The sequence below is a fragment of the Apis cerana genome, linkage group LG13 (genome assembly GCF_029169275.1).
Source record: "Apis cerana isolate GH-2021 linkage group LG13, AcerK_1.0, whole genome shotgun sequence".
Lineage (NCBI taxonomy): Eukaryota > Metazoa > Arthropoda > Insecta > Hymenoptera > Apidae > Apis > Apis cerana.
This window is the reverse complement of record NC_083864.1, coordinates 4768329-4782878: the sequence shown is the minus strand read 5'-3', so window position 1 is coordinate 4782878 and position 14550 is coordinate 4768329. Positions and strand designations below refer to the sequence as shown.

General features: G+C 43.2%; 1 protein-coding gene across 14 annotated transcripts in view; it reads right to left on the bottom strand.

Moving 5' to 3' along the window:
* The window catches only part of LOC107993401 (cilia- and flagella-associated protein 251-like), a 67090-nt gene that overhangs the window by 6749 nt on the left and 45791 nt on the right, over positions 1 to 14550 (bottom strand). For 4 of the 14 annotated variants that reach the window (XM_062083724.1, XM_062083731.1, XM_062083727.1 and 1 more), the window contains 8 exons: positions 8014 to 8072; positions 6071 to 6257; positions 3543 to 3954; positions 2648 to 2994; positions 2322 to 2435; positions 2144 to 2252; positions 1944 to 2041; positions 390 to 729 (listed from right to left, as the gene is read on the bottom strand). In XM_062083724.1, coding sequence (XP_061939708.1) covers positions 466 to 729; positions 1944 to 2041; positions 2144 to 2252; positions 2322 to 2435; positions 2648 to 2994; positions 3543 to 3954; positions 6071 to 6241 — 1515 coding nt within the window. In that variant the 5' untranslated portion in view covers positions 6242 to 6257; positions 8014 to 8072 and the 3' untranslated portion in view covers positions 390 to 465. The other 10 variants (XM_062083725.1, XM_062083718.1, XM_062083721.1 and 7 more) reach the window with 10 other exon arrangements.

Sequence of the window (14550 nt, the reverse complement as noted above, 5' to 3'; positions counted from 1 at the left end):
GAATTCACGATGGTATTCTCGATCCTCTCGATTTCCCCGTACCAGGAGCGAATTTTTAGCTCCTCCTCCGCCCCCTCGACTCGTTCATTCGGGAATTCTCTCTCATTTCACTCTTAATTCCATCCGTGTATCGGATATTTGTTTCACGAGCGAACCGTATGAATTATATACCTCCAAGATCGGATAAACATTTTACCTCGGTGCAGCTGTATTATTTTTCATTGCACGGTTGACTCGTTATTTTTTCTTTCTTTCTTTCGTTCAATTTCCCTGCTGCCCGATGAAAAATATTTATCAATTATCCGTATTACGTGTTATTCCACAGTTTACTCGATCGATATCTATCTCGATCCACGATTCGAATATTCGTTAATAGCAATCTGATCACGTTTAGCTGCAAGAATTTATTTTGTTATTGTTACTTGTATACGCTTTAGTGACACTGCTTCGTGCTCCTTCTCCCGGTTATAACATCCACGGTTTCCCTCCTTTGCAAGGTTTGTCCGAAAGATTGAAGTAGAGGCGCTGGTAATCACCGGTTATGTTCTCGCGCTCGGTGTCGGCCAGGATCACCTTCTCGTCATCGTGCTCTATAGCTATGTCGATGTCCGGTTCCACTTTCAGGTAGAAGAAGTACGGCAACGGTTCCAATCCACGTGCACAGTCTTTCACGAAATCATTCGCGTCTATCTCGAGCATTTTGCGAATTTCCAACTCCCTTTTATTCGTCTGTAAATATTAATAAAAGAAGGCGTGAAGCGGAAAGCATTCGTGCAATTTTTCGATGCGAGGAATCGGATATATATATATATATATATTGGAAAAAAAAGCTTTTTGAAAAAAAAGAATCGAAAATTGACTTCGAACAAGAGCCCAACTTTCCCTTAATCCCCAATTTCGACACCAATCGAACATCGCGTCAAAAGAGATCGCGCTAAATTGAACATTACAAGCGATCGAGCGACGATCGAGGGAGAAGAATTAATGAAAAAAAAAAAAAAAAGGAAAAAAGAACGAGCGAGTGGATGGATCGTTTGTCGCAATACGGATAACTGGATTCGATATTAACAGGAAGCAATTAGAAATTTTGTAAAGTTTATCCCGTGGATCCGATATTCATCGCGATATCTTCTCTTGATCCTTTCCTATATATGTGTTATAAAATGGAGGAAAGGAGAGAGGATTAAAAGAAAAATTTTCCTCGATTTAACAAACACTCTTACCCAAAATTGTCTAATTGCGAGAAATTGCGATTAAAGTACTTTTTTTTTTTTTCCTTTTTCTTCGTAATTATCGAATAAGCTGCTACCACGTTTAACAACTTCGTACTATCTTGTTCCCTTACAAATGGGAAAAAAAACATTTTCCTACAATTTATAGAGCGCGACTACCGTGTCCGCCCGTCCGACCATTGCCGGTTCTTTCTACTTGCGCGCAAAAACCACCACCGCTGTTCCGTCTTCGTTCCCCCTCTTTTCTCCCTCGTCACGTCGGTTTTAACGGAGGTTAAAAAGCATGACAAGAAAGTAAAAATCAAGAAGCACACGTCCCCCACTCGTGGAACAAACGTGGAACAAAATTAGAAACGAGAAGGGGACATGAAACGGCTAACCGAAACGAGAATTCTCGGAGCTAAAGGGAGCAACGAGCAAATACAATAATACGTGGAGATAAAAACGGATCCTTTCAGTCGCAAACGATCCATTCGTCTAGGTTTTTACATTTCTAAAGAAAACCATCTGGTCGACCGTTCGATCTGAAACTGATCGATCGACTTTTTTCCCCTTTTTCTCTCGATGAGAAGTAAAATGTTTTTTTTTCCACGATGAAATCAGCAACGGTCCATAATCATCCGACAAAATTGAACGAAAAATCCGATGATGGAAAGAAGAAGTTGCAAATTAATCAATACGTGTATATGTATATATATATATATATCGTACCATTTCCAGTTTTGAGTCGTCCTCCAGTTCATCGTTCGTCTTCCTCGCAGGCGATGCAACTTTCTTTTTCTTGCCCTTCTTTTGGACTGGAGGTTTCACTGTCGATGATATTTTTTTCGATTATATTCAAACACTTTCCATTGTATCCAGTGTGTGGAACCGTTTTCCCCGATTTACAATATCAAAGTAAGATTTCTTACCTTTCTTGAGTATTTTTTTAGGGGGCGGTTTCTTTACCTCTCCAGTCTGATCTTTCCCTTGCACCAGGAACGTAGCCATAACCAGTCTGTTTCCAATTTCCTTGACAGCCTGAAGCGAAACGACTCTCGACTTTAATCAAGCGAGCAAAAAAAAAAGAAAAGACAATTTATTCGTTACCTGATCCGCGGTTTCCTTCCAATGTTTAAAGAAGGATCGATGGATGGTCGCCTCGTGCGTGAACTTCCTCAAGAAATCCTTCATCTCTACCTCGTTCTTGGGTATGGGCAATCGCTGCAAAGAAACTCTCGCTTTTTCTTTCTTTTTTTTTTTTTTTACAACCGTTTACAGCGTGTAAACGAAAGTTTTGCAAGTTGAGAGCAAAGAAGAGCAAAGAAGGCAAAGTTTAGCGAGACTTGTGCTCGTAAGATTGGAGTGATTGCGAGTGGGTCGCGATAAAAGGTAGGCGGCTGATATCTTTAAACAACAGTGGCGAAAGTTCTTACATCGTCAAATAGCTTCTCCTCTTCTTCCTCTATCCCTAAATGTTCCCACGGAATGCCCACAGGCCACTCCTTTATAATTTGTCCCTCGTCCTCTTCTTCCTCTTCTGTTATCACTATCGACGGCTTGACTTCTTCCTCTTCTTCTCCCGCTCCCTCTTCTTTCTCTACTATTTCAGTCACTACTGTTTCTGCTTCTCCTTCTTCTTCTTCTTCTCTTCTTTCTTCTTCTTCCTTTTCTCCTTCTTCCGGGTTTTTCTCCTCCTCCGTTATCAACTCTTCGTTCGGCTTATCGGATTCTTCTGTCGGTGTTTCTGTCTCATCTCTCTTCTCCTCTGTCTTCTCATCGTCTGCAACAACGGAAACCATTGGGGGATTTTGGAATTCCCCAAATCAACGGGGGAAACAAACAATCCTCTCGATTCTTAAAAAACGACGGGCACGAAGAACTCTTCGGGGCCCGAACTCGCTTCTTTCTTTTTTTTTTTCTTTTATTTTTCGACGAAAAAAGTGTCGAGCGGCTCTTTGTTTCATCGTGAAGAAAGGAAAACTTTCTTCTCGTTTCTTTTTCCACGTATAATACGATTTAGCGTGGAAATTTAAGCGCGTAATATTGCTTGTTCAAATACATGGAATTCCAAGATAAGGGGGATGTAATTCTGGATATAATCGGGCTATCCTTTTCTCGTGAAATCTGTTTCGTTAAAAAATAGGTCGCCGCGCTTTTGGATTTATTTCGCGATAAGCGCGATGCCAATCGGTAAAAACAAAATCAGTACACAGTTAAATCGGCCATCAATTGGCTCATATCCTCACCGTTTTGTGTCGCCTCGAACAGAAGAAACGCGAGAAATCTTCCATCGAATTGTACAAATTATATAAATTATATCTCTCTTACCATTTTCTTCATCGTTCGGGTTCCCTGGTCCTGGATTGTTCGAGTTTTCCGGTCCTGGATTGTTCGAATTCTCCGGTCCTGGATTGTTCGAATTCTCCGGTCCTGGATTGTTCGAGTTCTCCAGTCCTGGATTGTTCGAGTTCCCTGGTCCTGAATTATTCGAGTTCTCCGGTCCTGGATTGTTCGAGTTCCCTGGTCCTGAATTATTCGCGTTCCCTGGTCCTGAATTGTTCGAGTTTCCCGGTCCTGTGTTGTTCGTATTCCCTGATTCTGTGTTGTTTTTTTCCTCCACCTTTTCGTTCTCCTTCGTCTCCTCCTTCGAGTCCTCCTTCGTGTTCGTCTCGATCTCTTTGGTCTCCACTTTGGTTTCCACTTGAATTTCCTTTTTCGCCGTCTCTTCTTCTTTTTCCTGCTAAAAAAGAAAAAATTGTGAAGGAGAAAACGTTCTGAGAAGAATGAGAAAAAAATTCTCTCGCATAAACGATTCGATATCGAATTCGACTCCTTTGCCAAATATCGAGAATATGGAGGGGAAACTCTTACTCCGCGATATTCTGTTATTTCGAGAAAGAGAGAGAGAGAGAGAAGAAAGAAACAAAGAAGGAATTAAGCAAACGCTGTTCCCTCGTTCGAATAACTTCTTGTCAACTCGAACATCTGCGATCCTTCGACATTATCCCCATCCCGTATCCGGAAAACTATTTTCCAAGCTTGCTTCGAAACTGCAAACACGGATGACAGAATTATATTGCTCCCTGCCTGTGAAGCCGATAATTTATAACCCCTTCCCGGGTTAAGAAGACAAGGAAAAAAAAAAAGAAGAAAGAGAGAAAGGCGATTCGGGGAGGGGGGCGAATCCGTTGAAAGTTTGACTCGCGCAAACAAAACGTTCGACCGATTAATGCATATTAAAATGGAAAATTAAACCGGCGGGCTTATCTACCCGCGTCGGTTTGCGAGATGAACGAGAGGAACGTGAGACGGCGGCCGTTGCTCGAACTGCATAAATCGATCGGCGGACAGTTTAGAATTACGCGGCAAATATGCACTTTGGATTAGAGGGTGGATCTCCTAATCGGTCGCGGTTCCCGCTAATAGCTAACCAAACGATTCGATATACAATCGATCGATACTCGGAATCCCCCATTCCCTGCCTAATTTCCCCGACCTGGTTTCAACGCGCGGTTCGCCTTTTTCCCGTGTCACGTCCTCAGGCCTTCGCAGAAGCATGGCCCGTTACACTAAATATATTACTGAACCGACGATTGATCGTCCACCGACCGTTTCGACTAACTTTGGTCCCCAAGGTCAACCGCCCCCGCGGTTGAAACGAGCAACACGTGCGTGAGTAACGTTTCTCGAGACGCTTCTGCTTCCCACTTATTTTTCCTTTGCTAAATCACTCGCGAGGACTCGGCTGCGCACGAGAAGATAGACGAGAAAGATTTAAACGCATTCCCCCGCCGTTCGAGCGTGCTTGTGTATAAATCTCGGGAAACGAGAGTGAAAAATCGTGGCCGACACCTGAGTCTTCTTCGAAAAGCGAATAGACTCGGTTAAAGCTCAAGGTTGAAGCCGAGGGAATAGCGGTTGAGTAAATCTTCGACAACGGCCGTTGGAAACGCGACGAAAACAAGTTCGACGAAATTAAGTTTGGACGAGTTTCAAAGCGGATTTTTCAAAGGGGATCGGCCTCTATGCGTGATGAAGAAAAGAAGTGGAAATTTTGCCGAGGAATCCTCAATTCGATGAATTTTCAATCGAGGAATAGATAGGAATAGTGCAAGTTTCGGGTCCACGAACAAATCTTTCTCCATCTCCCTATTCGAAAGGACGGGTGAACTGTTGACTAATTTACGCTGAGATTTCAGATTTCGTCGTCATTGTTTGGAATTCCACTGTGCATTTACGAGCGTTGTTAACGCGTATCGGCCGCGTACAATGTTACGTGGCTTTTGTTAACGACGACGCTTGTGCGACGGTCCGACTAGGAGGAGAATTGCAACTTGGATCGGCGAACGCAACGCGGAATCGAGTAACACTGGCACGAAACTATTGAAAAGCGATATCTGGTAGAAAAGCGATATGTGATAGGTAGCCTGCGAGGATCTTGGATCGAATTTGTGAAACCGAGGACGATGACACGAACTTCTTCTCCGATCGATTCCGGAGATTTAACGCTATTCCCTCCTGGGGGAATCTCGAGATAATTTCAAGAACACGAATAATCTCCCGAAAGGAAACTTTTCCCATTTATATTAATTTAACTTTACCAAGGAATCCTTTTACCACGGAATACGTTAATTCATTTACATCAAAATTTAGCGCGTATCAAATATATTTCGCGATAACGTAATTTCGTGGCGTGCAACGCCCGCTACGAATTAATTAATTAATCAATTAATCGATTAATTAATTACCGAGGCAAAAGTAAATTCCATCTTCTTCGCGTAACCATCGTTTCTCGTTATATCCGCGATGAAAATTGGCAATTGAAAAATATCGGTCGCGGAGGGACGGAACCTTACCTCCAATGTTAAAACCTCCTCGGCCGCCCGCAGCTCTATCGACAATCTTAGAACGAAGTCGATGTGAGAGCGTAACCATTTGTGCCATTCGTCAGCCATGTCTCCTACTTTCGACAGCCAGACCAACCAAACACGCAGCTGTTCCGATGGCACGGCGTAGAGACGTTCCATGGATCGTACCACATTTCTGCAATTTCATATTACATTTCCGGTCATTTATATTCCCTGTACGTACGTCATTCTTTGAAAAACTTGGAAAAATGCACGTACCTCGTCGTCTATTTTCAAAGTGGAAAAATTATTTGGAGGGGGAGGGGACATGGTCGCGGTATAAAAAGGTTCGTTCGAAGAGGAATGGCGCGAGGTAGATGGAATCGAATCAAATGAGATCGCGTTAGAGAAGGTTATCGCCGAAATTTGCCCCCATGTTAAATTAGAAGCGAATTTTGAAATGTCCCTCGGCTCGAGGTGTTCGATAAACGCTGATGCTTCCACGGTGGTTCGAATTCACGAAATTGTGCAAACGGTGGAACAAACGGGGAGCAGTGTGCGAGATTTGGAGAGCGAGAGAGAGAAGAGGGAGAAGTTTGTTTGGTGCACGAGTCGCGTCAAAGGAACGGAGAAGTGCACGCGCGTCTAACTAAAAATAAAAAGATTCCCGTTTCCACCAACGCACTTACGCTACAAGTTCTTAATTTCGTCTCCCCTCGAGCGTGCGGAATCGCGTTAGAACGGACGGTAGAGATATTTTTCCAATGGAATTATCGCGAGAAAATGTATTCAACTTGGGCTTTTTTCTCCCCTTCCTTTCGCCTCGATTTAATACTCTTGTGTATATAATATTCTTGCGTAATAATATTCTCGTGTAAAAATTTTTGAACAAAAACTTCGTCTCGAAACGAAATGACGCGAAAAATGTCAAGGTAAGCCGGATTTTCGTTTTTCCTTTTCTTTTTTTCTTTTTTCCTTTTTTTTTCCATAAAGGGATTTCGTTAAGCTGCTTAACGCAGACTCGCGTGGAAAATTAAACGATGAGTATAATGAGTTGATGAATGTTCAAACGATGACACGTTCCGGTGACGTCAATGAATGAGAATAGCTTCGTTTCAGAATTAGATTCCTATTCATATTTATATTTACCCTTAAGGAGAATAATAATAATAATAATAATAACAATAATGGTGGTGATGAACATGATTGTATCGATTTCTCCAGAGAGAGAGAGAGAGAGAGAGATTTTTCCGCAATGTTTTTGAATGAAATGAAAAGAAAAAGATCGGAGAGATTTGCACGATACACCATCGTTATTATTTCGACGAATGTGTGATACTTTTCGAAGCAGAGAGCGGAGCTAATGAAAAATAAGTTCGTTCGTTTTTCCCTTCCAACGTGATGAGAAAAGCTTGATATATACCCTCATGCTCGAAGCTTCGAAGCTTTCGTTTCGTTTCGTTTCATTCGGGAATAAAATGGCGGGAATAAAAAAGTTGGTGCTTAGATTGATTGGACGTTCTTACGAGCCGTCGTAATCGAAAGGAATTATCGCGAAATCGGCATATATCCGCAACGATTTCCTGTTTCCCTGACAGCCTCGATTTGCGTCATGCAACCTACACTTTAGACTAAAATTACGGTTCAGCGATCATCAAACTATTTCGAGATCGGATTCACGAGTAACAGGCTCAAACTCGACTTTTCTCCCCTCGGAATTTCTCTCTCGGTCAATTTCGAAATTCGTATTTCGAATGCGAAACTAAACTCAAATTTATATTTACCACGTTTATGAAATTGTATTATATTTATCCAAATTTCGATATGCATGTATCGAAATTAAAGAAACAGCGACGCGAAATATTGTTCGTATAGATATTAAGAAAAAAAGGAAAGAAAGAAAAAAGGGGGGGAAGATGGGGAAAATTGAATAATCAAAGACTTGCACTCACATCTTCGACTTGATTTTTTGGATGAACTCCGCTTCTTCCGGGGTCAATTCCTTCTCCTCCTGTTGAAAAAACGAGAGAACGATTATTTCTCGTTATACGATTATTTCTCAATGCTCGAGACGGATTTCATTAACCATAAAAGCGATATAACCCGAGATGACAATCGGACGATTGGCCAAGACCAAGATTTTCGAGACGAAATTTCGAGGAAATTTATGGCATTTACTGGATACGTATCGTATTAATGACCGGTTGTACGATTCCATTTGATACGATATAGATTAATAGATCATCGATCCGTCAATTCGTGAGCGTTATTAATGGTTCAACGATAGAGTTCCAGAACGAACGATCGAACTGCAACCCTCGCGCTCCACCATTATTCTTCTCGTGAAACAAGAATTACATTTTCCTTTCCTTTGGAAAAAAAAAAACTCACATTCTCATCGCAATAATTAGCATTCGTTCTCTGGCGAATCAAATGAAAATCGATCGACGAAAAGAAGTCTGTCTGGATGAAATGATTTATTTGTATGGTTACACGATGTTGTTGTCGGTGTTCAACGTTGGAAAATTAACGAAGCGGGGCCGAGGAACATCCCGATTACGCGGACATCTATTCGCAAATATTCGCGTTAATGAATTTTCATCGGGTTCGTTGTGGTGGCGAAGAAGGAACAATGAGCGTCGGTCACGTGGTGGTAGTGGGAAACAACGCGAGATAGTTGGAAATTATTCCACGGTGTCCCGACGAAATTAATCCGACGTCTTCTCGACGACGCGTTTTCACGGGTTATTTGAAATAACATTTAGCGGCCGTCGGATAGATCGTAAAATTGTTAATAGCCGGTATAACACGTTCGATTCGACCCATCTTCGGACTCTCGGAAAATTTGTCCCGACTAATGGATCCTCCGACGCTCTGTATATATTCTGCCGTTCTTTCGTACGATCCTAACGAGCCGAATCTCTCGAGCGAGAATCTCGAGTGAAAACGATTAAACACGAATCGATCCCCCGCGAAACGAAATCGTGCTCGGGTAAAATTTATCGATAATTGTTAATTGACGCTCGAGCCGCAGCTACTGTATCATCTTGGCTTCCTGTATTAATCCATCCGAGAGAGATCGACGTAACGACGGATACATAAATCTGAGCACGCTTTTTGCACGCCGCTTAAGGAACGGAAAAAAGTAGAAGAAGAAGAGGAGATAAAAAGGCTGGTGGCGTAATGCGGCATCGTGATCAAAGGGAAAAATACGAAATGCGGCTAGGGGGAAAATAGGATGCGCGCTATTAATTACACACAGCCTCGTCGTCGTACGTAAGTATGAAGCGGCACGGTGGGTTAATTAAGGGAACAATGGAACGGAGATGATTCGGCGATAACGAATTTAATCTGTCGCCTTTGAAATCGGACGCCTATCGCGATTAATTAACTCGGATTTGATGCGATCCTCAAAGTCGGCGTGATTTTTCCCCCTGTTTCTTTTTTGGAATATTCGGAAAATTGCACGAAAGCAAAAGGGGAGATGGAGCCCCGCTTTCCAGAGGAGCGTTCGCTTTTTGGGACGGCGGGAAAAATAGTCGTTGGACTATCGAAGGCGGCACGTTTCAAACGTGAATCCAAGAGTCGGTTGCTCGCTCCACGACAGACAGAAGTCGTGTCGACGGTGAAATAAGTCCGTTGTTATAAATATCGCGCGGACGATAGCAAAAATAGCAGCCAGGGCCGTGACAATCGGGATGCTTCCCGGCGATCTTCTCCCGGATAACGCGGGAAATACGAAAATTTCCTGGAGAAAAGGGAACAAACATTAAAATTCGGGGGAATCTCCAACGCGAGTTCAATTTATCTTTTTTTAACCAGTATTACCAGCGATTAACGACGGGACGACACTTCGTTAATTATCCTCTCGTTAACTCGAATCTTCGACGCGGAAAGAACGCTTGTCTCCTGTTCCCGGCCGGACGGTCAAATTAAAAATTGTTATTCTTTTAACCAAAGTTTGCAAACTTTGGAAAGAAGGATTCTCGTGGCGAACACGAGAATTAACTTTCTCTCCCCCCGTAGCGATGCTTCCCTCGATCCTCCCCGATACTTGCGAGAAATTAATTCGCGATATAATATTTCGCTCAACTTTCCTGGCCGCAATTCGTCCAATTCCCAAAACACGCAACGGCGGCGACCGATTCGAGAGAGATTGAAACGTCGAAATCGAAACTGGCGCCTTCGACCACGAGAAAAAGCGTCCAACATTCCAACCGCCCCTTCCCCTTCTTCTTCTTCTTCCTTCCCTTCCTCCTCTTCTCTTCTTTTTCTTTTTCTCTTTTCACCCAAGAAAATTCCAACTATCGTTCGTCCGGTTCCGGGGAATCTTTTTTCTTCGCGCGAAAAAACGCAATTTTCCAAAGAATTTTCTTCTCTGCACACAAACGGAACGTAACTCATTCTCGAAATGCAATTCTCCAGAAATGGGGAACAATAGCAACGAAGGAAAGAATCGTGGATCGTTATCCGAATGATGTGATGTTGTAACGAACACCGTGGAATTTCATCGTTGGATGGATTTCACCGTCGAAGCGACATATAGATCGATGCTCTCGCGATAAATCATCCAACGGATTTCTTATTTCGGGATTCCTTATTTCGCATTCCTCTTCAAAAAGTACGAGTGGAAAATCCAGTGGGAATGGAAATCGATCGGCGAAGTTAGCTCGTGGGACAATCTCTTAACACTCTTGAAGAGGCGGGAGGGGTGTAAGAAGTAGAAATTCCGAGTTCCAATGGATTTACTTGGAATTCTGCTAAAGCCTCGCTTCCAGTTTATTAATAAAACGGGGCGTAATCAGGCGACGTCACGGCCAGATTTTAATTAACAAAGTAACGAATAAAGTCTCCGGTTTACAAGCTTCGTAATAGAATCGTACCAAAAATCTCCACCATGAATCATCGTGGAATAGCACGTATACCTGGTTCGCTTAAAATACATTTTGGAAGCGGCGCATAAAGCACGTTTCCCTCCCTTGGAAATTTCTAATTTCATAGCGGCCCATCCCCGTTCCTCCTCGTCTTTCTCGAGAAGGAAAGTATCCTCGGAATCGGCAGAAAGATCCGTCAACTTTTCGCGTAATAAAAATCGGGCAAATCGAAAAATTGACCGGAACGAGAGTTCATTTCGCAATCGTGTTTACGTCGATAATAAATGAATAAGATTCACGAGCGAGAATTGGCGGATCGGTAATTTATCGGTTCGGTCTTAGGAGGAGGAGGAGGATCGATATGGCGAGGCGGAACGAGGATGCGAAATTAGCTGCGCTTCGCTTTCGACAAATCGACCACCGAACGAGTACGAATTCTACGCTTCGTTTCTCTTCGTATTTTTATATAAATTTTCCTTCTTCCTTTTTTCCCCCCGAATTACGAAAAATATTCGATTAAAGACGCGACATTCGTTTATAAATACTTTTGGAAAGATACGGTTTCATTTATCTCCATAAATTATTCGATATCGAGTGAATTATAGGATTATACATTTAGATTTAGGTAAAAGAAAGAAAGAAAGAAAAAAAAGAGGTTAAACCGACGAGGAACGGAATGCTTGTGTTGGTGGCGAGTATCACGCGCGGAAATTACGGAACGCATTGGATCCCGCGTCTGAATGAGCTCCCTTGTCGATGATAAATTGAATGTCACGCCACGAATTTTTATACGCCGACCAACCCGCGTGTAACGTATAAATTATACCGAGGGCGAGTAAATTTCTAACGCGGAATTTCGTTTGATTTATATCCGTTTCGAACGACGATTCGATAAACGAGGAAGAATCGATAATAAAAGATAAAGAGGGAGAGAGAGAGAAGGAGAAAGAAAATACATTCTCCCGTTTTTCGTAGACGAAACGCAAAAATTTTTAATTTCTCTCGAGAAGAACGAACGAACGAACGAACGAACGAACAATTGTGATGGATGAAAGTTGTTTGCTTTCTCTTTTTCTCTTCTTTTCAAATTAACTAGAAGGGAGGATCCGCGGAGATTATTTCGAAATTTTCGGCAACAGCCGGAGAGAACGTGATGAATCGTGTCGCGCTATTTATCGTGGGACACGTGTGGACAACTAATGAGCCGAGTGGTGGTAGGTAACGAAACCTCATCTTGAAATTGCAACTGTAATCCCACTAAGTGGCCGTGAAATTATCCCGACGGAACTTTCCTTCCGAATGATTAAACGGCGGATTATTAATCGGTTAATTAACTCCATTTCGATACAAAACTCGACACCCCTTTAATTTTTCTCAACTTTACTCTCGAAAGATTGAATCTCCTCGCTTCGATTCTCGCCAATTATAAAACCCATCGAAACTCGATGATTTCTGAAACCAACTCGTGTTCCATTCCACCCCCAAAACTTCGTAGAAAACTTTCGCCCAGGCGCGATTGGCAAAAAACCGCGAGAAAGCGAAGATTTAACCGCGTCGTTTATTGACATAAACGCTGTTTATTACAGGGGAGAGTTGCACGCAACATTGTCAATCTCGAGAAAGTTGACGTCGAGCTAAAATTAAAGGGGAACACGCCAACATTACATCTCCTCCGTTGATCATCTAACGCTTCGCTTTTATTTTTAGTTGGAGCGCTTGTACGGAGTTATGAGTCAGAAAATACCGAACAACTATGCGTGAAACCTCTCCCCATCCTACGTTTTACAACCGTACGAATCAACGCTTCGAAATTGCGCTATCCGGCCACCGTTCGAAATAATAGGGAGGAATCAGAATCCCGAAGAACTGTGCGCGAAACGATCCTCCTCTCGTCTCGGATTACGATCGGATCGACAACATTTCCAAATTATTCTCCCCGAAATACATTCGAAACAACACGATCGAGGGAACAAACGGAACGGGGTATCGCAATGGGACAATTGGATTTTACGGATTTCGGAGGAAAATTCCATTTCTCCCCCACCATGAAATCGTCGATTTAACGGAAAAATTTTCACGAGCAGGTCTGGACTGATCCGACGGGAGGACGGGCCGATAATAATTCAACGTTTAATTATGATTCTGTCATTGAGTCGCCTGCGATGCGTTGGTCGCGAGACCGCAAACTATACGCGGTTTGGACCGTTGCTGGCATCCTGGGTATCGTTTTATCGCATCCAATCAGAAGATAGATCGTCGTGTCAGCCGACGAAACAAAGTCAAGAGCAGACCGTCGATATTTCACCCCGTCGGTTCACCTCGTTGAAAACAAAACCGCGAACTCTTCGCGCGCGTTGCGTCCCCCGATGAATTACGTAAGTCGTTCCCGGGGATGGTTCTTTCCCGAGAACGCGTTCCAATGATCAATCCCTTCTTTGAAAAGAGGCACTTTTCACGAACGTAGTTTACGTAGTTTCTCGTCATATTACTATTGCTACGATGGAAGAATTAATTTAACAACAGATTGTACTCCATTCTGTCATATCTTAATGCCTTTCTTCGTTGATCACAATGAATTGGAGAAACGCTTTACAGAACGTATTACTCTCTCTTTTCTTCTCTTCTTCTCCCTCTTTGCCTCTTATTATTGATCTTTGCGAAAAGAAACGTCGTTTTCTCGCGGTGACGGTGATATCGACGGTGAGAAGGCAAGCAGGTGAAAACTTTTGCCCGTTAAACGAGCCACGAGAGCACTGACACCGAGAATATTAAAAGATCCGGCTTATCTCCGCAGAAATGATAAATCCGAAGGAAACTTTAATCGAGGGAAAGTTGGTGCTCTTTGCGATTTGCGCGGAGCAAATGGCTGGGCCACGAGATGGCCAATTATTATTATCGAACGCGATATCCTCCTTCCCCGCGGAACGGAGGAAACCACGGGTTTAAAATCTCGGGGAGATTGTCTGAAAGTTAACGAACTCGAAAGCAATGCACGAGGAGCTCTCTCACCCTCTTCGAGAAGGATTGAAACGAGGGCTCTCGATGATTTCCGGGTGATCGAACACGTTCACAGTTTTTCGAGGAGGGAAGATTTTGACGATCGTGCCGTTTGTTTCGACACCAACGATGACGATGCGATTCCCCACGCTCATTCAGATGAATAAACGAAGATCACCCGAACGATTGCACAAAACGAACGAATATATATATATATATATATATATTTCACTGAGACGAATCCGTGAGATGATTTACGAAAGCGTAACGTAATGGACGGAAGTAGGAAGCTACTCGCACTTTCGAAACACCGATTCATTCGATCCGATCCATTTTTATCCCGTGACGAAGACACGAGTGTTTATTCGCGAATTGGCATGCAGATTTCGAAATCGCGGCGGGACGATCGAAAAGGAGAATGATCCGGGTTCAAGGACGCTCGACGGTCGGAAAAAGTGTCCTCGAGGACGACGACGGTGGAGCAGCACAGGGGGCAGAACCGACTGAGGAGGGATCGGCGTTGAAAGGGGATCGTGCTCGACGACACCGATGGCCCCATCGTACATCGAGGCATCGAGGAAGGAAACGGGACCAGGTGGAGGAGAAAGAGAGGGAGAG